General features: G+C 39.8%; 1 protein-coding gene across 1 annotated transcript; it reads left to right on the top strand.

The window, feature by feature from the left end:
* Positions 1–1,309: 1,309 nt before the first annotated feature.
* Positions 1,310–23,104, top strand: LOC310806472 (homer protein homolog 3-like). Its single transcript, XM_083672576.1, has 10 exons — positions 1,310–1,356; positions 2,417–2,466; positions 8,672–8,828; positions 9,744–9,875; positions 10,131–10,238; positions 15,194–15,351; positions 16,938–17,094; positions 19,565–19,675; positions 20,549–20,629; positions 20,766–23,104. Exons 2-10 carry the CDS (start codon positions 2,444–2,446, stop codon positions 20,949–20,951), a joined length of 1,113 nt encoding a protein of 370 aa, XP_083528702.1. The 5' UTR covers positions 1,310–1,356; positions 2,417–2,443; the 3' UTR covers positions 20,952–23,104.
* Positions 23,105–24,013: the final 909 nt, after the last annotated feature.

Here is a 24,013-nt window from a genome sequence, read left to right as displayed (position 1 = left end):
GTAAATTGCCCTTGACCAGGTGAGGTTTCATTTTTGTTGTACTGTACATGGAGCAGTTTTGTGTTACAAATGGATGTATTCCCCGCTGACTTCTGCACAGCACAGAAAATCACTCATCTGAATATTTCTCTGTAACAGGCCAGTGCACAACATGATTAGTGCACATGAGCTAAAATACAGAAGCTCTACATTCTGCATTGCTTTATATGTTGTCCCCCTCTGACGTATTTCTACATATTGATGTTTTGTGCCATCCCTTTGGGAAGTTAACTCCAAGACCAATACACAACAAATATAATTAAGTAGATTAAATGTTATATTTTTCAATCATATTTTGAACCCTCCATTTCACAATTGAAAGTGATTGCAGTTAAAATCATCTATTTTATATTAAACAAATTCAAAATTATCAAGGAAATAAAACATGAAATCCATCATTAGATACATTTTACTTTTTCAATGACTAGACTAGCTACACTCAGTACAATATATTTTTAAAGAAAGAAAAAAAACATATTCTGGCCGTGTTAATAATAGCTGTTATTTTCCTCACTTTGGAATTATAGTACTGAGGTCAGCAAAAGCATAGATCAAGCAGCATATGTGGTTGTACACCAATTAATTCATGTCTGATCTCAGGCAATCGTTTGAAATGCATCCCAATGCCATCATTCCAATCAAACCTCATTACTTACGGAAAGGGTACTTTCAAGTCGGCCTGCAGGCTATTACAATATTATATTTCACATTTTCAAATGGCATACAGTGGGTTAGACATTGTCATTCTATTGGCGAAATAGTTACCAGCAGGTGGTGTTAGAGAGGATTCAAATTTAGCAGGGAAAGGCGTCTTCAATGGGATACCAGATCAGAATTGGCAGAAGGCAGAGAGCAAAAGGGAACAACAAAGTGCAGATTGCAGATGGATTTCATTACCGTGAGCTGACAGTCGTCACGAGTAGAACACATTACCACTTTGTTGATTTTTCTTTAGTTTCCTCACATTCATTGAGGGTGGTTGAATAAAAAGGTGAAGTGTAATTAGAAAATTAGAAAGAGAGCGAAAGAGACGGGATTTGCTACGGACAAAGGAAAGCTACATTGTAACGGACAGAACTACTACAATAGGGAACTGATATGATCTCAAGTGAATTAATTTCCTTTGAAAGATATCGGTGCTTCATAAATGTAATGCATAATTTTTAAACATTTGACATTCGAGGCGATTGGTTAACCATTATTCATTCGGAAACGAAAGAAAGAGAACCGAAGGAAGGAAAGACATTTGGCTGTATCTTGAGATAAAACAGGAATTTATACCTAACAAGGACACCGAAATCTTTTGAACAATATGGGGTGAGTGCTGCCTTCCGAATCCTCAAATCTGACAAGTTGCGCTTGTACTGTAATCGTAATTTAAGGACAAAAAGTGAAGTTTTGGATGAGTTCAAAAGTGCTACGGTAATGTCTCTCGTTGTGGTGTATTTTGATATGGTCTTTCTGGTCTAATTTGGTCTGTGATGTTTGACCAAAATCTCTCGCCCCAATATTGGCCACATTACATTCATGCATTGATCCAACACCATTTTCTTCAATTACTTTCTATAAAGGCTTTGTCCAAAACTGTTGTTGCATTCATGTAAACACTGTTTACACTTAATTCCACTGTTGAAGTATAGATGTTATGTCGAAGAAAAAAGTGTTTTCCATGATATGTTTGATCTGCATAGGCAACTGCAACTGCAAAGACAACCTGACCTCATTTCAATGTCACCATTCTTGATATGAAAATGATGATGTCCCAGCCTGCAGTAATGACAAGTTCACCTTGATTGTTAAATTGTACATCTTTAATTATCAATGCATTGTACCAGTGTCACTGTTACGTCCACTTGCATGCATAGGCTGCACAGACAGATATAAACAAAGAAACAAAGTGAACAGTGTGCTGTCTGCATACATTGAAAGCTATGTTGTGATTATAATGCTGTTAGTGTGAAACAACCCCAGCCATTTCAGAACTTGATTCTCTTGTTTCTTTTTCAGATTAATTTGCATGTTTATCTTGGTACCAATCTTTATGCTTTTTGGAGGTACCACTTAATTTGACAATCAAGCTTTGCTCAAGGTAAACTAATTATATTTAAGAAGGAGCCTTTGGGGACAAATGTGTGCTTTAGTGTACATGCAACCAGACCAACCAGGCCAAGTCTTGCTGGTTAAAGATGCCCCCTGCATCAAAGAAACTATGTGCAGTATTAAATTCCCAGACTGCAACACACCACTTTGGAAAAGAAAAGTAACCCCATGTGGTTGGATTTAGCTCTGAAACAAACCTTCAACATCCTTGAAATGTTCCTCTTGTCAAACAAAGTTTCACTTTTTACCTTCTTACCACTTATCTTTTTCTACACAGCAAAGAAGCCTTCCCTGAGCAGTAATAATGTATCCACTACACAGAGAAAGGTATTATTGATACATGCTGTACATGTTGTGATTGCTCATCATCCATTTGCCCTGTCCACAAAAATGTGCCCCTCATCGACAAAAGTCATCCCCCCAGTTCCCCATTTTGTCATGTCCAGAGTATGCTATTATCATATTATATGCCGGTGATAAACATTGGGATTAGATCACCGATGTATTGAAGTACACATTGGATTTTTGATGAATGTCAGAATCTGCAGATTTGGTGTTATTCTTAACTGCATATTCAGCGGTTTTCCTGACTTTGTCCTCATAATGCTAATCATACTATGTCAACCATACCATCTATAAACCTTCTCTGGTGACTCTGCAGCTTTCATGCATCTACAGGCAACTCTTAGATTGTGTCAGAAGCAGTGTGCCAAATCCAGTTTTCACAAAAGATGAGTTTTTTTATGGGTAAAGTGCTTTATTGCTCAAGCTTGGAATGAGTGGGAAGAAATGTCTACTTTATCTGCTGTATACAGTATGCCATGAAGTACCGTAGTCTCACTTGCAGCCACCTACTAGCCAAGGAGAATTCCGCTTTTACAAGGAGCTTCTTAATGGCTGTCTTAGGGAAATTTGCTATTATTATTATTATTATTATTATTAATAATAATAATAATAATAATAATAATAATCAATAATTTATTTCAATAGTACTTTTCTAGACACCCAAAACACTGTACATTGTATGGAGGAGAACTCACTTCATCATTACTAATGTGTAGCACTCATTTGGTGATGCCACGAAAGCTCAGAAGTGAATCATGCCAATTAGGAACTGGGGTACAGTAGTTAGGTGGCCATGATAGTAACATGCCTACTGTTGTGATAAGTGCCATCTGAACAGAGCCACGGGGCCGGTTTCCCGGACATAGATTAAACCTAATCCTAGACGAAATTGGGTCTTCAATGGATATTTTCTATTGAAAGTGTGATTTATTGCAGTACTAGGATTAATCTGTGTCCAGTAAACCACCCCAGAGTCTCAATATTTGGTTTAACTCAATTAAAAGGATGGGACCCTACACAGGCCAGTGCCACAATCACTGCTCTGGGACATTGCGGTCCTCTTAGACCAGAGAGAGGAATGCCCCTCTGCTGGCCCTCCCAACACCACTTTCAGCAGTCCCCATCCAAGGATTGACCAAGGCAAAAAGGGTTCAAGGTATTATGGCTGCTGGCTATTTCAGTGGTATGGAATTTATGCTCTTCCTCAATTTATTTGTCAGACAGATACTGACCTTAAAGAGTACTGACCTTGAATTAAGTGCCCAGTGTGCCTAGTCCAGTATGCTGAAGTAACCCAAGAGAAAATAATTGTTCATGTAATATAAACAATAATTGTTTTTGGCAAGAATTTGATCAAGTCTTTTTAAAGGTAGACTCTGGGATATGATGTCAATAGGACAAGAGCGGGGCAGAGCGGGACCAGGGATAATTTCAAAACAGACTATTCAATCCTAGATGCATATCATGACGGTGCACATGCACCGACGTCTAACACATGCCTACTGTTGTTCACATCTTACTCCAAAATATCTTTGGTAAAAGTTGCTGTGACTTCCTGGCATGACATCATATCCCAAAGATGACTGATAATTACCTTCCCTAAATGCAAGCTCTATTGGATATAGTATGTTGAGTTGAGATGCTGAAATGTGGACTTGTAGTTGAGTAGCGATGAGTTAGCGTTTAGTTATGACTGTGCTATTTTGGTATTTAGTTGTGCAGTGTCATGTTGCTGAACTTGGCCGGACACTTTCGCTGGCTCAGGAATGTAGACGCTGGGCTTATTCGACTCTCGGGGGTCAAAGGATTGAAACCCCTTAAAGGAGAAGCACAATACAGTCAAAATAGTTCCCTTGGATAAAATAGTATTATATATATATATAGTATATATTCTCTATGAAAAGTCATATGTTTGGAATATTTCAGATTAGTCCCTTATGAATTATCCCCCTAATGCTCACAGCAGGGATGGCACAATTATTTTGCCTTAGGGCAAAGGTCAAACTCAGGTGGCCGAGCTTTGCCAGAAAAACAAGAAACACTTACACTTGCATGGATATGTGGTACAAAATGATGAGTGAAATTAGTGTCTTGATTGTCCCGCTCATAAGATCTTTTCAAGGATATTCTTTTGTGTATAACACAAAACTATTGGTACAAAGACTGTCATGTATTTTTCATATGGAAATGGATCCTTTGTTACATGCAGAGATATGTTTACTTTCCACCTGGGATATAGTATAAATCAATTGAACTACAGTAGCAAGCAATGTCTAAGGTGGCAAGTATTTCTGAGCCATTGCAGCCATAGAGGGAGCTTCCCTATTGGTAGTTTGAAGCATTTCTAAAGCTAAGTCATGGTATCTTCAGGCAGCTGGAAAGGACAGCTGATCCACATAGGGGGCCATTTTACAGATCAGTGGCTTTTGGGGAAGAATTAACTGTGGGAGCTTAAGCATGAGATGAAGAGACAACTGAGAGGGATTAGCCAGTGATGACACTCAATGACTCTCGGTGAACCCACACACCGGGCTGATATTTTATGCTTATATGATATGATCGCTACCTTTTTTTCATGATTAGCAAGACCGGTCAATTTGATGATTTTAATCTACCTTTTAATCTGATTACAAGCTCAATAAAAGGAATTGATGTCATCACAATTATTGAAGGTGCAAAATTAGGTGCAGGTGCACCATACAGAATAAGGTTTTTGCACAGGCTCACTAACAGTGGGAGCATTCCTCTAAACTGGACGTTTCTGTAGCAGGAGATTGTAGGTCTGTGGATTAAGGTCATTGATGGAGAGTTCAATCACAATGCTCTGTCATCCCTGCCTCATTTTCAATGAGAAGGTTGTCCATTAATCTAATTTGATCTTCCATTGTTGGATGCTCTTGAGGTAAAACCACTGGCTCAAAACTGATGGCTGGTCTGATGTCTGGACCAATGCCAGCGCTTAACCTAAATCATTTTGGACCTTCTCCATTTGCCTAAAAACGCCCTGATTCCCATAAAATGACAGACCAGGTACAATTAGTGGCAAAATTCAAAATACACCCATGTTTAATTCATTTTTGCCCTGAATTTATAGGATATGGGCGTGCATATACAATGGGAAAGGTGATGAAATATAGATAAGTAGTGATGTCAGCCTTTTCCAGTAGCCCCCTATCCAGTTGTCTGCTAGCTAGTGCAAGCTAGTCCCACTCAACTTGATAGCCAGTCCAACTCCTTACTGTCCTCTCTCATATCACAGCCTATACCCTATATCATCAATGCTAGCAGTCTCCTGTAATGTGTTACCTGGAGCTACTGTATACTGTACAGTAGCTATACATTGGTTTTCATTAATTAATTATATCGATACCGTTTTGTCATGCATTTCATGCATGGGTTAGTATTGTGTGTATGAACGTCTGTTGAGGGGGAGGGGAGGTGCGATGAATATGACCTTAAATAGAGTTACAATAATCTTTTCGGACAACCCCCTGATTTTAGACCTCGTGGAGAGAAGGGCGATGTTGCATTCAGAATGTCATTGCATATCCGTAACTCTAGGATACCTATGCAACAACACTGTAAGGTTGGTTTGAGATGGCAGCTTGAAAGCCAGTAGGGCGTTGTAGAACGTTGGAGGAGCGTTGGGTGCAGGGTTCAGTATAGTGTGTGGTTGGCTCTCTCTTTTCCCCCAGGGTCTTCCTTGACCCTGCAGGGTTGAATGTGCCAGCTGGCTAGTCACAGTCCCTCAATGTGTGTCACCCTTCCTCCCCCTCCTTCGCTCCACGGCTATTTGCCCTTCCCTGCCGAGGCCTTGCTTTAGGCTCCCTACCCATTCCCTCCTAGCCAGGGCTCAAGGCCCTGTTCTCTCTCTCCCCACTCTCACATGGCACTCAACAGAATAGTCAAGAGGCTTCTCTAGTGTCACAGCATGAGACGTGGCCTCTTTAAAACCAAGCTCTGCTGGGCTCCTGCAGAACCTCTTCTTTAATGGGATACATACTGTGTGGTGTATCAATGCTGTTGGACTAATCTTCAGTCAGAATTTAATCCATGTTAATCTATGTGTATCATCTTAACCTGCAATTTGACTGATACATGATGAGCTGAAGGATTCAAGTCCAGTTGGCATTTCTCAACTGCACTAACATCAATTACGGTGTGAGGTGTGACATTGGGGAATTAATCAATGTTTTGACAGTTTGACAGATGATGATCAGTCAAACAGTCATTCCTTCTTGCCAGGAATGAATAAGATATGGTTTGGAATCTTGACTGTAATCAGATTGGTTTGTTGGTAATCTTTGATTAGATTTTAATGGATTTTTGTCAGAACCATTTAGATATCTGAACATGTAGTGAGATGAGACCTTCATTTTACAAATGCCTTAGAAGAAAAAAAGCTTCCAAACGTTTTTAACTGATTATGTACGATATTTGAAACCATTAGTGTACAAAATGTGTCCATTGGGGACAAGCCCATGGGGTACCTCTGATTATGAAGCTTGATGCCAGGAGCTGTGTAGTGACCATGGTTAACAGTGTAGGCAGATTAGACCCTTTATAGAGTCAGATAAACGTCCGGGGGGTCTCTACTCCTATATCTTGTGTGGCATGGCTCCAGTAAGTCTGGGAGCAAGGGGCCCCATGCAGCTAGGATTTACCACTCTGTACTTCAGCTCTTCGGAGGTAAGAATCAAGAAACAAGTCCTGAGTAGCCACAATATTTGAGTCCGGTATGTATTGCTAGCAAACAAGAGACAAGAGCGTAACAGCAGCCCAGCGTAGATCCGGGGGTCCGTTCAGCACAAGTCTGAAGAGACGATTATCAGGGTTGTCTTTTATACAGTTTAAACATAATGGTAGGTGCCGCCAAGGCTATCGGCTGATGGGCTTGTGTTTACGTGAGAGAGGGCGGGAGAGAATGAACAATGGGGAGACTCTCTTACTGATCAATCGGCGCTTTCTTACTGATCAATCGGCATTCAACATTTCACACCTATCTGCAAGATATGTCTGTTCCCCCATTACTGCGCTCCCTCACCACTCCCTCCGAAATCACCGCTGTTCATATGGTAAATTATACAGTGGTTCTCAGAACAATGGCTATAGAACTTTAGAGGTGTGGCAAGAGAAAATGTAATCACAGTATTTACACAAGTTGTATCAGTCATATGAAAGTGTATAACCTGAAAACAGTTCTATCAATGTATTTTCCATAACAGTTACACCCCAGCTAAAGTTCATCATGACAGGTTTATTGGTTTAATGTTTGTTTTTGCACACCCTGAGCACACTCTGTATCATGCTAATATTTATGTTCCACCTCCATGGCTTTGGCTGTGGTGTATAGCCTCATTATCTTTTGAGAACAGTAAGCCCAACTTTAACACATGTGGTGCTGGTTGGTTTGCATGCAAGTGTGATGAAGGTAGACATTTAACAAATACTAGCAAGGGTTCTATCATTCTGTATGCAATGTACATATTACAAAGATTCCTTACGCTACATACTGTATGCTGTGCTAATTAATGTCAATATCTAATTGAATAGCAGTGAGAACAGTACATTGCATACATATTGTACGATATAAACACTATTAGTTGTGTAACTATGTTCACTTAAATGCATTTGAATCTCCCCAGCATCTAATTTTAATGGATGTATCTGGCGTTTTAACTTTCTCTTTTCTTCAGAGAAATATCATTATTTGTTGCTGTAGGAAATCTCCAACTAAACTAATAATCCATAGACATAGGTTCATTTCACAGATGGCATGTCCTAATTCCACTACAACATCCACAGGCTTTACAAAAACAAACAAAATACCATACATTTTGAAAATGGGAATACAGTATCTGAGCAGTAAGGGCCTTTGCAGATTATTTTCTTGTCATAATCGCCTTGTTTTCCAAACCATTGTATGGTAGTTTGCCCTTCAAAATCCTGAATGGTATGTTTGCTCTGTCCACTCATTTCGGAGATAACCATCTACAGGAATAAAAAGGAATCTGAGAACTTCTCCCAATTTAGGGCTAACATAGTTTGTGGCACCAATGGATTAATGTACCCAAAACCAAACATATATATTATGTCCTTCATTTCTCCTTGTTGTTGTTGTTGTTGAAGGGACTGAGTGACAACAAAGCAGCAATGTTAAACACCCCCCTGTGTTTTGCCTCTTAAGGGAGCAGCCCATCTTCAGTGCCAGAGCGCATGTCTTCCAGATTGACCCGGCCACAAAGAGGAACTGGCTCCCTGCCAGCAAGCATGCTGTCACTGTCTCTTTTTTCTACGATGCCAACAGGAGTGTATACCGCATCATCAGTGTCGGGGGCACTAAGGTGAGAGCTGAGAAACACACTCCCACTGGTTTCTGCTTCTCACAGTATCTTCATTGTCCTCGTCGTTCACAAAGAGTAATGGAACACCAGACTCTCAGTTGACGAGCACCATTAGTAAGACCTGTGTCAAGTCTGTGAGCGGTAGTTAGCTGGTGTCTAGTGTTGTGAAGGGTAAGCAGTGCCCCTGCTTCCTGCTAGTCTTTCATTATTGTTGAGCTGGCCAGCTTTCTGCTAATGAGCTTCCCAAAGAAAAGGATGCAACATTATAGTCCTGCCCTGTCCTACATAAAATAGTGCCCTCAATGGCAGTGTTTAAAACCCACACTGTTACTCTTTTTGCTGAGATGATCAGATGTACTTGAGCAAGTGGATGTTTTTTTTAACTTTCTTTGATTATATGATGAGAATTCAAAGCGTGTCTCATGCCCTCGCTAAGTGAAAGGTTAAAAACAGGAAGTATTTGATATTTGATATACAATTTTGAACATTACATATCATTTTTTGTCTGACTCGGTGATGTTTTTTTATTGTGAATTCTATATCAGTACCTGATAATCTGCATAACACCTAGCATACTGGTATAGTGCGTTATAACTCATTATTGGCATGTACAATGCCTTATGATGTCTTTATGATATATCACAAGATGTCTGTCTATAAGGCTTTTTTTCAGCTGATGGAAAATGGCTGATAATAACTCTATGAGATCATTTAATACATTATAGTGCAGTCGTACATGCTTGATACAAATCTATGAATGCATTATGAACACATTATAACTGTATGCTCCATGTAAACCCCCCTGTAAAACTAAATAATAATTCAGTAATGTTTGAAAGGTGTTGCCTTATGGTGCTTGCTGTTGCTGATTACATTAAAACTGCTCATTTTAATCAAATGTCTTTGTCACCACAGGCCATCATTAATAGCACCATCACACCCAACATGACCTTCACTAAAACATCACAGAAGTTTGGCCAGTGGGCTGACAGTCGTGCCAACACTGTGTATGGCTTAGGCTTTGGCACGGAGCAACAGCTTCAGCAGGTAAGTCACAGCCAGTGTTACTGAAAGTTCACAGAGGACCAACTTTAGCAGAATCAGAAAACTTTATTGTCATACAACAAATGGTTGAACTGGATTCTTTTTGAGTTACACATGAGACAAAAAACATTTTATACATATTCAGAACCTGATAGAGCACACAGTTCACACCATAGAATACCCAAAAATGAATGCCACAGAATGGTATGAAGTGTGTGGGTACAAAAGTGCATTCATTTCTCACTTTTCTGTCTGTAGTTTTCTGACCAGTTCAAAGAGGTGAAGGAGGCAGCACGTCTTGCACGCGAGAAATCCCAAGAGAAATTTGAATTGACCAACCCTGCACTGAACATTGCCGCCCCACAGGTGAGTTACGATACTGCAGCTGCTCTTTTACCCTGCGAGCTAAGCTGGGAGGGAGAGAGGTAGTACAGATAAGCATAAGGCTTAACAGTGATACCTTTAGGAGCATGTGGCCATACATACATCTATTTTAAACACATGGAATATGCTATGGGGATTAGATGAATGCTCTGTTTGACCATTCTATTATTTTCCCAGTTGGTTAATGTTGTTAAAGGATTTCATGCATGAAAAATGGGGAAATTAAAAAAAGCTTGTTTCAAGGTAAATTAAGTGACTGTAATGCCTACATACAGAGAGAGAGAGAGAGAGAGAGAGGAATCTCTAAAAGGAGCAGTTTTTTAAGGCTTGTCTAGGCCAGGGCACTGTTGAAATGGCCGATTGGTGATTTCTGGATAGAATTGTCAGTTGAGGGACAGTGTGAAATTGAAAGTCAGAGATGAGTCCCCCTGCAGTACAGTTCCCCACTCCCCCAAAGGCTCATTTACTTTTCGAATACTTTTAAACCATTTGTCGTATCAATAATGGCAGCTTGAGATGGTGTAGGAGTCTGCGATGGGGCCATGCAATTTATACAGAAAGCAAACAATGTAAATGCAAACTGATTGCATTTTGGAACGCATTGTTATACAGCTTATTGTTAAATCAATCTCTCTTCCAATTAACTTTAATGGATATTTCTGCGAAGTAATTGCAATCCATTGTTTAATAAGTGCTGGGACAATTTGGTTATTGTATCATGCTTTGAATGAGGGCAGAGAGGTTGTGTGTGCAGCAAAAGCACCAACAAGAAGCCATTGAACACAAGTGGCTACCAAGAGTAGGGCAGTCATTTCTTTCTTAGAATGGAGCTAGTCACAGGGATGTGGTTCTCCGTTCTGCTGCCTGCCTGAGTCTTTGTAACTGTATAATAATCTTGCTGTTTAGCACATTTAGATAAACAAGTGACATTTTTTAAAGACATTGTTTTTGTTGATATGACGTTTTATGATTCACTATTAACAATTGTTTGTATATTGATAACATTTCTATGATTTATTTTATAGTGCATGGAAGTATTGTATTGTTATCTTTACTAGATAAAACTGTTTCATGTCAACTGTATTATATTTAACTGTTGGGTTTATTTTGCTGGGATCACATTTTTTCAAATCCACTAACTATGGCCCTGTGTCTGAAAGGCACCAAGCAGAAACAATTGTTTGGCTCTTGTGGGAATGTGTCATGTCATTGCATGGGGTCACCAAGGAAACTGGCTGTCATGCAGAACATTTCTTTGTACAGTTGACTGACCCATTCCTCTCTCCATCTGGATAGTACACCACTCATCCTAACACACACAGAGCACCTGGATATGGCTGGCTGGCTGGCTGGCTGGCTGGCTGGCTGGCAGGCAGGCAGGCAGGCAGGCAGGCAGGCAGGCAGGCAGGCAGGCGGCTGTTGAAAAAATTATACCATTTTATGCTGAGTCTCATATCTGTCATATCGATATGTCTCATATCTGGCCAATCAATGACATAAATTGATCAATGAAATACCAGAGACCAGAAAACCAGCAGTACTTTGGCCATTGAGAGATGGAATTGAACAGCCCTGTCTTACATACATAACCCCAGGTCAATAATGGCTTGGAAGGGCACAACCCACCTGTTCCTCTCAAGCGGTGTAGCTGGCCCCAGGAGTACAGTACAGTACAGTACAGTACCACTCATTGGTGTCACTACCGCTGCACTAAGGTGTGCAACACAATAACCTAAAGGTCCTGTGTTGCTCAGCGCCCAGTTTTATTTATACCAGAGAGCATTAGTGGAGGAGCCACTTTAGACTCCTGAGATGCACCCACGGTGTGATATGGGTGTAGCTTCACCTTGAAAGGAGCTGCTATCTTCCCTGTGATTAAGTACCATACATGGCACATATAAGGGCAGTGCAAGTCATCTATATTTGATATGACCTCAAAGTTTAAAAAGTCACAAATAAAACCGATGTGCATCCATCAGAGACCTAAATATGCCTCTGATGCAAGGCCTTATCAATTCATAATAATGTGGTTTCAGGGTCTCATGAAACCAAGGGTGTACGAATAGGAAAGCTATAAAGCCAGGAACACAGGTCTGACAAAGTCATTGATAAATAAGTAAACAGCGTTTATGTAATTTGGCTGCGGTGATGCGCTGCCGTAACTCTGAGAGCTACCTAGAGAGAAAATATAATCTAATGAAGTTTGAATCCCCGGGTCATACCTCTGTGCTACATTTATGGTATCTTAAAGTGATGACACTGACTACTTCTGTTTCTTCAGTGCACTGAGGGCAGAAAACCATCCTTAACACTGAAATATTGCTGATGGATTGTATATTTTTGATCTGCTGTGTTTTCATGACAATACACTCGCTCTTCTTACTCATTCTCTTTTCTCTCCCCACCATATGGGTGCCGTGTGCCACGCTGCGGTTGATGTGTTCTGGGATTACTCCTCTCCCAGCTTTCTCAAGTAAGTGCCATGTGTATTACACCTCTGCTGTAGGAGAACCCACCACACCTTCATTCCAAAGGCATTATCCCTACCATCTCCACATGGCTTACACTACAACATGTTTATGGGCATCGGGAGTTCAGGACCTCTTGTCCTAGAATACCCCCTAGTGTTAGCTGAGCCATTCTGCTCAATAGTGCAGAGAAAGTATTCAACCCCTTGCATTTTCAGATTTTGTTGAAGACATTTTTACATTTAAGCTAATTTAGCAGTGCCCCAACAAAGGGGGTGAAAATGTATGCAATCAGGTCTTATTGTAGAATTTTCTTTCACTTTGAAAGTGTCCAGTAAAGTGTGTGAGACAACCCTTATTTAATGTATTTCAGTTTCAGACTCGAGAAAAAGAGAAAATTGTGCAGGGAGGTTGCACTGTTATAGTAGGAAAAGAGCAGATCTTGGAACAGGCTCTCTGTATGGGCAAATACTCAAATACTTAAAGGGAAAGATTCCACATGAGAGGTCTCTTTTGAATTTCCTTGAATTAGCCATGCATATACATGCGCAGTATGTCGGTTTTAAAGGGATGCATCACTATCTTATATTCCTACTCACTCCAATTGGAATGCATTAGTCAATGACTGGGGGAAAATGTTGGAAATGTGTAATCCCATTATAACTTAAACATGATCCACATTATAAATAATTCAGGGTTTCTGTGCTCCCTAGCCATTGACTTTGGTGTGGAGTTTTAGCTTTCTTAGCTTTGATTTCTCTTGCTCTTTCCTTTTGGACCTAACACTCCTCTTTTCAATGCTGGCATTACTCTTTTTAAAAAAAAGAAATTATCAATGCATCCTCCATATCATACTGTAAGGATGGGAAGAAAGCGCCCGGGCTGTAGAAATAGAACAACTTTCTTGGGGGAATACACATGGGCTGACTCTGAGAAGGAATGAATAATACACACTTTTCTGAGTGCAAGGGGTGTAATGCTTCAGAGATGCACTCTGTGCTTGTCAAGCTCAAGTTTGGTTTTCTATCTGGCCACAGAGGGGGAAGAAAAGAGATGTGGTTTTTTTAGAGAGCTGGATTTTGGAACTTCCACTCCCTATGTTGAGAATCGTGGTTTAACAAACCTCTGTCCAATTTAGCTGTAGCTCATTTTTGCCAACAAAAAAGGGACATCAAAGAATGTCTGTAAGACAGAGTAGAATTGAGCCTGTCTCTCAGTTCTATAGTCTATGTTAGTCATATCGCCTTTAACTCCTCTGTTACAAAATGTGAAATCTGCAGAACAACAAAGCTGTGCTCATGTTAACTCTGCTTTGTTCATGTACACAGAACTGCCTTCCAGTATACACTGGCAAGCAAATAAAAGGTGGAATAGTAGCTAACTTTGACATGTTAAAATTAATACCATATGCTTCTCCATGCTCCACAAAGTAATGTGTTTACTAGCTGTGTTCTACACATGGTTGGATGTTCAACTTGTGAACCTGTGCCGCTGATATGGAAGCTGAGGAAGAACATTACTGCTGTTGGCATACAGAGTTGTGCTCCTGCTCCCTGCCCTTTTGTTTTGATGATTCGTCTGGATCAGTGGAGGCTGGTCGAAGTAGAAATCGGAGGACGGGCTCGAGGTGTGTTTCATGTGTGTAATGTTTGATACCATTCCTCATTCCATACATTACAATGAGACTGTCCTCCGATTTCTACCTCCACCAGCCTCCACTGGTCTGGATGTATAGCAACACAGTTTTTATCTTAAGGCTGTCTTTTTGAGCTAGCAAAACAGCTAGGTTACATCCATTTGTCTGTGTCAAGTAAACAGAAACAGTAGGCCTGCATTATTGTTCTTGTGGTGTCTTGTTACTCTATGGATGAGCTGTATGATTTCTGTCACAGCATTTTCACAATACCATTTCATTGAATCAGTCATGCATTGCACAGGCAAGTAGTTATGACAAATGAAATACGCTCTGTGAAAGGCATAGTCATCTCGCCCCCATTCAGATCACAATAAATGATTAGAATTTAATAGAAACACAGGGTTTTGCTCCATTCCCATTGCAGTATTCATGGTCTTGCAATTCTCCTAACAAGTGAAGCAACTTGTCAAGACAAGACAAGAATCTCTGTGCCATTGCTGCTATTGCATTGACAATTTCCGTTTGTTCAAAAAGACATTTTCCTGATGCCTCGTTTGAACTGAACTTGAACTACAGGGTATGCAGGCTTTTGTCCCAGCCCAGCTCTAACACATTCCATTCTACTAATCAGCTGCTCAACAGGACCTTGATTAGTCTAATCAGGTGTGTTGGTGCTGGGCTAGTACCAAAGCCTGCACACCCCGTTGCTCTCCAGATCTCCAACTACATGACGCATAATTGTAGTGAAGTTCACCTTGATTCCAGTCAAGTAAGAGGACTTGGATCAGAGTTGAAAGATGCCCCATTTATTTGATGTCCGTCCTGTCTCTGAGCTGTCCCTTGTGGTCATCCAGGAGCTATCAGAGGACCGCCACTCCCCACCACTGCTGACTGTCAACGGCCCAGGGGAGGACAAGCTGTTCCGCAGCAAGAGCGCTGACATGGAGCTGACGTCAGAGAAGGAACGCATTAAAAAGATGCTCTCTGAAGGGTAATATTATAGAATAGTACTCAAGTAATACTCACACACACTCAAATGTTCCAAATTTCCATGTCATAATGAATAGATGGAATCAAATAAAATATGAAAGTTGTTCTCTCTCTACAGGGTTTATTATCTGTGACATGATTCTCTAACTCCGGTCCTGCTGAGAAACTTGTGAAGGCTTTTGTTCTAGCCCAACACTAACATGCCTTATTCAACTAATTGTAGTCCTGACTCAAGACAATGAACAGTTGTTTTTTTAAATAGGAGTGTTAGTGGGCTGGCACAAAAGCCTGTAGCACTTCCCCAGGACCAGAGATAAAGAATCCTATTCTGTGACATCACTTGCTGCTAGCTTTTATTCACCTAAAAGTCTAAATCTCAAAATTAGCATACACCAAAGTGACATTTCGTGTGGCATTTTATTGTCTCCCACTGTCTGTCATGCAACTGTTGGGTTGCCTAGTCACGAAGCACAGTGTCTTCTGACAGAATGTGTGCATTCCCCATCACCTGATTTCTGGGGCACCGCTCGCGCTAATTTACCGAAGTTCACTGGCTTGAGAGCGAGTAAAGGCTTAAATGCGACAGATAGGCAGATAGGCCTAATGTACTGTACAACCGTTTTAAAGAACAGGATACAATGCCTAAGTGAACGGAACAGCAGATGCATCCAGCGCTCACTTTTGTGGTCATACAATGGGATGAAGTGACCAGGCGACTGTCTAACACAATTTAACTCACCACAACATTAGAGAAGTGAGTGCATGACAAGAGATGAGCAGATTAGTGTGCTGTGAACCATTAGACAAGTCATGTTCTGTAGATATGCTATGGGCTAAATTAAATCAAACCTGCATAATGGTATTTACGCAGTGGCTCCTTCTCCCATGGTCAAACTAAATAACAAAAATGAATAGTGTACAAAACTAATACTATTAGGTAGACTCAAGAAGTGTGTGACTGTAATCATCAGTTAGTAAGCAAAGACACTGCACACACTTTTCTATGGCAAGTTTGATTTAATTCCTGCATGGAAATGTAATAGCCAAATCAAGTCATGGCCCAAAGCTCTAGTTTATTCTCCTATTGTGGAGGCTGTGTGAGTGGGAGGTTTGAACCCACTGACAGGTGGACACTGACTGTATGAGGCTGAGTCATATGTAGTTAAAAACATTGTCATTAATGAGGATAGCACAGAGCCTGCCCTCCACCCTGCCCAAGTACACAAAAACACACTTATTACATCCAATTTAATTTGCCCCTCTTAAGATGGTCCTATTATTGCATATAATGAGGGTTTTCATGTTTTTGTGTGTGCCTGTTGCTATGGTGATAGTCGTCTTACACAGGTGGTTTAATACAGTATGGAGGGTGTTGTTGCATTTTACCTTAGAACTTAGAGCCGACATGTCAGTTCTAGTGTTCTTATATTTTTGTGGGACGGGTACTTTACTGATTGCCTTTCTCTTATTTGAAAAATATCCAAAGATCCTCTGTAGAATGGTGCTTGTGATTGGTCTAATGGTGCACATTGTCTTCTGACTGGTTTGAGACAATTGTTTTATGACATCTCATTGTTTTTTCTCCAGGTCAATATGCGAGATTAACCTGGAAGCGGAGCTGTTCACCCTGCAGGACAGCAATGCTAAACTTGTGGCAGCGCTGCACGAGGCCAACACCAGTGTGGACCAGTGGAAGAAACAGCTGGCCGAGTATCAGGAGGAGACAGAGAGACTCCGAGATCAAGTAAGAGCTGATATACAGTAGTTAATGACCATTAGTGATATCCTGGCTGTCTGCATTCAAGAATTAATGTTTTAAGGTTGTACATAATTATTTAATAATTCTGAGGACACATATGATGACATCTCCTTGAACCACAGATGGTGAATATAGTTAAAAACAGCCAGCAACATGACCAATGGTTCACTATTGAAGAATGCATTATATCTAAGTAAACACAAAAAAAAAATCTTCATAGAGTTTGTTATTAAAGAGAGAACTTTCAGACCTGCAGATGCTGCTGGTTTGATACAATATTTTTTCCTAAGGAAATCACTGTTGACATGCCTTGATCATTTGAGGGTGAAATTCTTTTGCATAAATTTAACTTGGTTTGAAAAAGAGAAATGTGCCCTTGGTCAAGCTTAATGAGGTTCTTTCATGTGGCAGATTAAAGTACCACTGCAACAAATGGCTGTCAACAGTCTTATTTTAGCTCCCAGGCACTGAGGGGAACATCATCCATCTCAATCCAACCGAAGGTTATTCCCCTTCTCTCAACCAGGTGGTTGGAAGTAGACCATGTCTCCAGGGCTTGGCGGGACAGGAGGCAGTTTCAGGACAGGACACCCTATATTTCCCCCCTGCCCTAGTTTGGAAGGAAAAGACAAATCACCAGAGAAAGAGCAGGAAAGCCATTGGCTAGGATTTTCTCCATGCCACTGTTCAAAATAAGCCCCTCTCCAGGCTCTCAAAGATCCAGACACTTTTCGTTGTACTGAAGAGCTCTTGTGGTTTATTTTAGGGGTATTTCTGACACTGCAGAGAGGCACTGGTCCCTGAACTGGTCTCTCAGATCTTGCCTTGCATTTCTGACAATAGCAGAGTTGCAAAATGAACTACAGTCCTCTACACATATGGGGTGAGCACACTGTTTTAGGAACACAATTGGTAAGTTATCTGCTATTGCTAACAATAGCTTTACAAGCCTTTTCAGTTCATTTCCCCCCAATCTACCCTTCACCCAGTCAATTTCATGATAACTTGGACATGGAATTGGAATTTAAAAAGCTCCATTATTACATTTGGGGTTAGAGCTTCTTCAACTCACCAATTGGTTTGTGTTGTCTGCTCTTTTTGGCGGTTAGAAGGGCAGTTGCACTAGCAATACAGTAGCTGCATGAATCCCTAGGGGGATGGCTGTCACATACATGTATGGATTTGATAGGATAAAGTTGGGTCATATGGGAGTGCCTGATCCCCTACAGCAGCTTTCCTAAGCCTGGATGGGTAGCATGCCATGGAATCTTAAAGCACCACTTTGAAATTCCTTCTGAAGATGAGAAGGAGATACAAAAGGAGACATGATAATTCTGGCGTCTGGGCACAATTCTATGCACATTTTTTGTTAGGTTTGAATAACACATTGTTTTGTTATTGTTCTAAGATTTTAACCATGTTGTTGTTTGCTGTTAAGTGAAGAGGGGTGAATGATTTGTCCTCACTTGAAAGAACTGTCACTCAATACATTAGCGTGGTATTCCAAACATTATGAGTCACAATTTATATGCTGAACACATGAAAGTAGGTTAAGTGAAAGTGTCTAAATCCCTATACTTTAATGTCAAATCCCTCCAGGAATTAAAAAAAGGTTGCAATGGGTGATAGTCACCTTTAAGACTTGGCATTAAAAACAGTTTTTCATTGTTGGCCATCAGGCATGAGCCACTGTTTATCTATAGTTTTTGTGTGTTTGACTGACTGAGATTCAAACTCAGGTGTTCCTTGTGAATGAAATGCGAAAGCTCACTTACATTGCATTCGGATTGCATTTTTCCTCATCAATCTACACATAATACCCCATAATGACAAAGCCAAACCAGGTTTTTAGAAATGTTTGATAGTTTATTAAAAATAAAAAACTGAAATATCATATGGTATTGTCTGTAGATTGATAAGAGATCCATTTTAGAATAAGGCTGTAACATAACAAAATGTGGAAAAAGTTAAGGGGTCTGAATACTTTCCGAATGCACTGTAGCTAAAGCCTCAGCATTAGCTTAGGGAGCTAACGCATGTCTTCAAGTCTCCAGAAAAATTACTCAGCCCCTTTGACTTTCTGGGTCACGGCAGAAGTGTGATCGACCAGGGTTCGAACACGGGCCTCCCACGCACACATTTCTTAAGCTAAAACCTAAGAATTAGCCTGGTGAGCATACACATTTCTTCACGTTTCAGACAAGGTTACTCATCACACGTGTCTGGTCACGAACCACCTCCGCTTTATGTGTACCCAAGGAATTAGAATAGTTAGTTTTTTGTTGCAATCAGTATTGTGCTGTATTATATTATTTAATCATATAGTGTTTGTTTTTTTTGATTGGGTGAATGAGGGTTTCTAATATTTGGTGAGTGACAGAGGAGTGTTTGTGCATGTGAGTGTGTTCATGTATCTGACTTTGTAACCAATGTTCCTGGCTGTGGGTATTTGCAGGTGGCAGAGCTGGAGGCTCAGAGTGGGCGGCCTGGTCCCAGTGACTCTGGCAGGGATGAGTTGAACCAATCCTTGGAGGAGCTGGAAGCCTTGCTTAAAGCTAAAGATGAGGTAAGACCAGGGGTTCAGTCATTCAACCAGGGATAGTTTTACAGTAAACTCAGCATCTTGACTAAAATTTAATAAAAAGTGGTTGTTTCCCAGCTGTGTTTTCAGAGCACTTCCTACCTGAATAGTGAATGCCCTTGAAGAGGTATTTTGCATACTGTGTAATGCACCTTCAGTTCAGAGGAAATTACTTTCTGTATATTTGTATTAGATGGATTTAATCCTGACATTATGAAATGACTGTCACTCAACCTTTTACATGTAGATTGGAGAGAATATTTGACAAACTTGCTTCTACTGTATATTCATAGCATGATTGTGCAATATTGTGAAAACCCAAAGGATTCTGGAGATAAATGGATCTAGAATGGAGATAGATAGGTCTGTTTGTTCATGACAGTGTGATATTTATTCATTCTCTCATTCCTCCATTTAAAGAGGTCTACAAAAGAGTCAACTGCCAATGAAATGGCCAATTATTGTCTCTCTGGTGTTTGAACTTCCTGTGACATCCAGTGATCTATATACAGGGCCTACAGTGGATTGGATACTGTCCTTCAGATGTAAATCCTCCCACTTCACTATAAGAATCTGAAATCTCCACAGCTCACAGCCTAAACAAGTAACACTTCAGTCAGGTGTGACTCACAAGGTCACTCCTGAGCCCTTGAGAGCAATTTTCAGTAACATCAAGGTTACCCATAAAATGTCCTAAACTCAGTCAAAACAAACTACAGCTACAGTGTAAGAGATTACACTGCATATTCTTTAAAATAAATAGATGTTCTTTGGAGAAAAGAGAAGAGAAAATAATAAATATAGTATGAATAGAGTGTCCTGAAGAACATATTACTCTGGTATGTTTGTTCTTTTTAGGAAATCCACAATCTACAGAGCAAGAAATCTGATTTCCATGAGTTGGAGAGGGAGAGAGAGGAAGCTGTTAAGAGACTTCAGGTACGGTTCCAGGGGTGTGCAAAAATAAAATGCAGAGATAAAACTATATATCATCATACAGACTATCAGTCATCAGAAATATACATGATTTGCAGTCGTCCATGTCACTTAGACCTTTTTCATCCGTCGGTTTTAGGATCTGGAGACGCGGAACACAGAACTGGAGCAGCGGGTCCAGAGTGCTGAACAGAGCCTGGCCTCCTCCCAGGAGGAGCAGGAGCAAACTGAGAGTGAGGTCCAGCGGGTCATCGACATCCTGGACATTAAGATCTACGACTTGAATGACCTGCGACAGAGCCTGTCCCAGCTAATCGACAAATAGCCTCCACAACACAAGGGATGCATCTCAATTGTTTTAAGTGGCTTCCTCCCTTTGTCTCCTTTCCTTAATCTTTAACTGATTTTGAAAACACTAAGGTAATGTCAGTGCAGATGAAGCAAAGGAGACAAGGACAGGAAGTCACCTTACGCTATTGAGATGCACCTAGTGAAAGAATTTTTGAGGGGGATGGACAAGAAAGGGAGTGAAGCTTGCCCAGAGCAACAACGTTAGTTCAAGCACATTTTTGCAGTGAATGAGTGACACCTTGGATTCACCTTCCACAGCGGTACACAAAAAAGACAGTTCAATCATTGTTTTGTAGGTGATGGGTGAGAGCATTACAGTGTTGTTTTTTTATTCATACCTCACAAAGAGAACTTAGCCAATCTTTACACCATGTTCATGTATATGTTCTGTTTGATTCGGTCAACCTGACTAGGTTACCTTGAATTTAAAACATATTTTTTTTATTAAATCCGGACCTACGCAACAATGTAGGAACCTGATTATTATGAGGTGCCATTTGTAAAGTTGAACAATATGTATAAATCTGACTAGATTTATAAATCTGGTTAAAATAAATAAATAAATAAATAAAATCTACAAGAAAAGAGGACAGATTAATTAATCTTGTCAGATTTATTTAAATCTGGGGATAACTGGCCTGTCAAAAAGGATGAATCTACTTTACAAACAGCACCGCATAGATTATTGTTTACTTAATTTTATCAATTGTCAAATACTTTTATGATTTTTTTGTATTGTATTACACTAACAGATGCCATAACAATGAGTTTTCCAAGAGGAAGGTGCATCTTGAGTTGCAGAAGACTTATCACTAAGGGTACATAATGAAAAAAAAACTGCATGAGCTCAGCACAGCGACTTGCCAAGAAATGTGCGTATGGGTGGAATCCTAACTAGAGATCAACATGCGTAACTCGAATCATCACACAAATTCCCCATTGACATCAATTTACGTGAATGTCTGAGTTACGCATGCGGACCTTGAGTAAGGAATCTGCCCTAGTGCAACCTTTAATGAATAGAAGTAAAAGCACAAGCAGTATTATTATTATTATTATTAGTGAACAGGTACGATTTTTTAACGTGTCAATGCCTAGCGAAATTGGTGTCTGAACTTTCACCAATGAAAATAGAGACCCTTTGCTTCTGATCTAGGCAAATAAGGTGCAATTATTGTTGAATTAGCAATACCTTGCAGGAATAAATGACAAGTACTTTTTAGATAATGTAATCACCAAAGCCTATTCTTGCTCATTTTGACAAAAAAATGCATTTCTGTTTAACAATGTTATGATTTGCCTTTGGCATCACATTTATATTACATCAAATTGTATTTGTACTACCTAACAGTGTGATGGACTGTCAAGTAATGACATGAGGATAATATTTAAGTGCCACCCATTGTATATGTCATGTCTATATTCTCTTTGTTTTGAGGGTGTGTATGGTCAGATCCATGTTGCGGTTTTACATTTTACCTGCCCATCTCCAGCCTTTAGAAGAGCAAGACATAGTTGGTGTCATTAAAGGTGATCATGCATATAACTGGAGTCAAAATACAAATGCAGTACCAAAGATGCACTTACTTTTCTTAACCACATGACTGGAAGAAGCACACTCATATTCTGTATGAAACTGGACTCCACTTCTATCAGGTAGTCATTTTAGATCATGGAAATATTTGCAATTACAGTTGTCTTGAATTCTTGTGTAACAATTCAGTAAAAATAGTGTAAGATCTGTAGTGTTATAATAGCCCTATGTGGCTTATGTGACACATCTGAGTAACTAACCACTAATACTTAAAATACCTCAGCAACTTGCTTTCTCAACTAATCCAAGTCAGTATTAGAGGTCAATTCAAATACCTATACAAAAAAAATACAGCCTTCTGTCTTTCCTTGAAGTAATCATCAATTGAATTTACGAGAGCAAGATTTCTATATCTTTCATACTGGATGAGTGAAAACATCTTGAAGGCATTTTCAAGTATTTCAACAGGGCCTTAGTAGCACTGGACTGTACAAACTTGCCTGATTTTACATATCTTTCTTCATAGGAACTCATATAGGACTCGTGTTGTGTGGGATCAGACAATATTGTGGAACTGTCAAGTTCAAGTATTTGTATACGGTTCTTAATCATTAAAACTTTCTAATGTGAAAATGGTGGTCTTATCATTACTGAGAAATGGTTAATATAGTTTAAAAAAAATAAGAATGATCCTTTAATTAGCCAGTTCTCTCTTCCAAATGTCACCAGCAATATCTTGTGAAATAGAGTAACCAATTAACAACTGCATTCGGATACATCTTTAAAATTCATGTGTTGCGTTACATTTAATTTTCTCATTAGTTCCCCATAGTTTGGGTTTCTGGATATTTGATTATCAGTAATAAATCTTTTTAATTTGGGCAACATGTCCGATTTAGTTTTATACTCTCAAACCCGTTTTTCCATTCCTGTTACGAAAATCCTGTTCACTGCATTGAATGTGCTTTCATCAGGATATGGTGAATGAAGAAAATATTCCCTTCTCACATGACTTGGAATAGAAGAGTGAGTTGACAGGGTCTGAGTTCAAGTGCCTCACATACATTTAGTATTTGAACTTTTCTATGACCCTCTGAGCTGATTAAAACATACTTATTGTTCAATTCTGTGGAGGCCTACCCTCTGATTTAAAGCCAGTCTAAGATTTGCAGTAATTTCAAATTATGAAATATACCCCATTGATTTGAATGAGCATAACTTGTAAGTACCAGCACAACCATCATACCTTATCATAACCGGAAACATTTAGGGTCTATTACAATCCATTGTTAATGATTTACTCAGCCTAGGAGACATGTAAACAAATGTATAGCATTAAATTATGTTTTTAAAAACTGCTCATGTGAAATGTCACTGCTTGAGAACCAAGATGTCAGGACTGATTTGCCTGTGAAAATGCATAGGATGCACTTGCTCCATTTTTGTTGGTACAGATTACATAAACTAACAGTGGCTCACATTGGTGGAATTATGCACCTCTT

This window comes from Argentina silus, assembly GCF_951799395.1.
Source record: "Argentina silus genome assembly, chromosome: 6".
Lineage (NCBI taxonomy): Eukaryota > Metazoa > Chordata > Actinopteri > Argentiniformes > Argentinidae > Argentina > Argentina silus.
Note: the sequence above shows the minus strand (reverse complement) of the source record. Positions and strands in the feature narration are given on the sequence as shown.

Excerpts from the sequence above, each read along its gene's own strand:
- LOC310806472 (XM_083672576.1), top strand. The coding sequence starts at position 2,444 with ATGTATCCACTACACAGAGAAAG. Across the intron at positions 9,876-10,130 it reads CGGAGCAACAGCTTCAGCAG|TTTTCTGACCAGTTCAAAGA; the intron begins GTAAGTCACAGC and ends TTCTGTCTGTAG. Across the intron at positions 17,095-19,564 it reads CAGAGAGACTCCGAGATCAA|GTGGCAGAGCTGGAGGCTCA; the intron begins GTAAGAGCTGAT and ends GGGTATTTGCAG.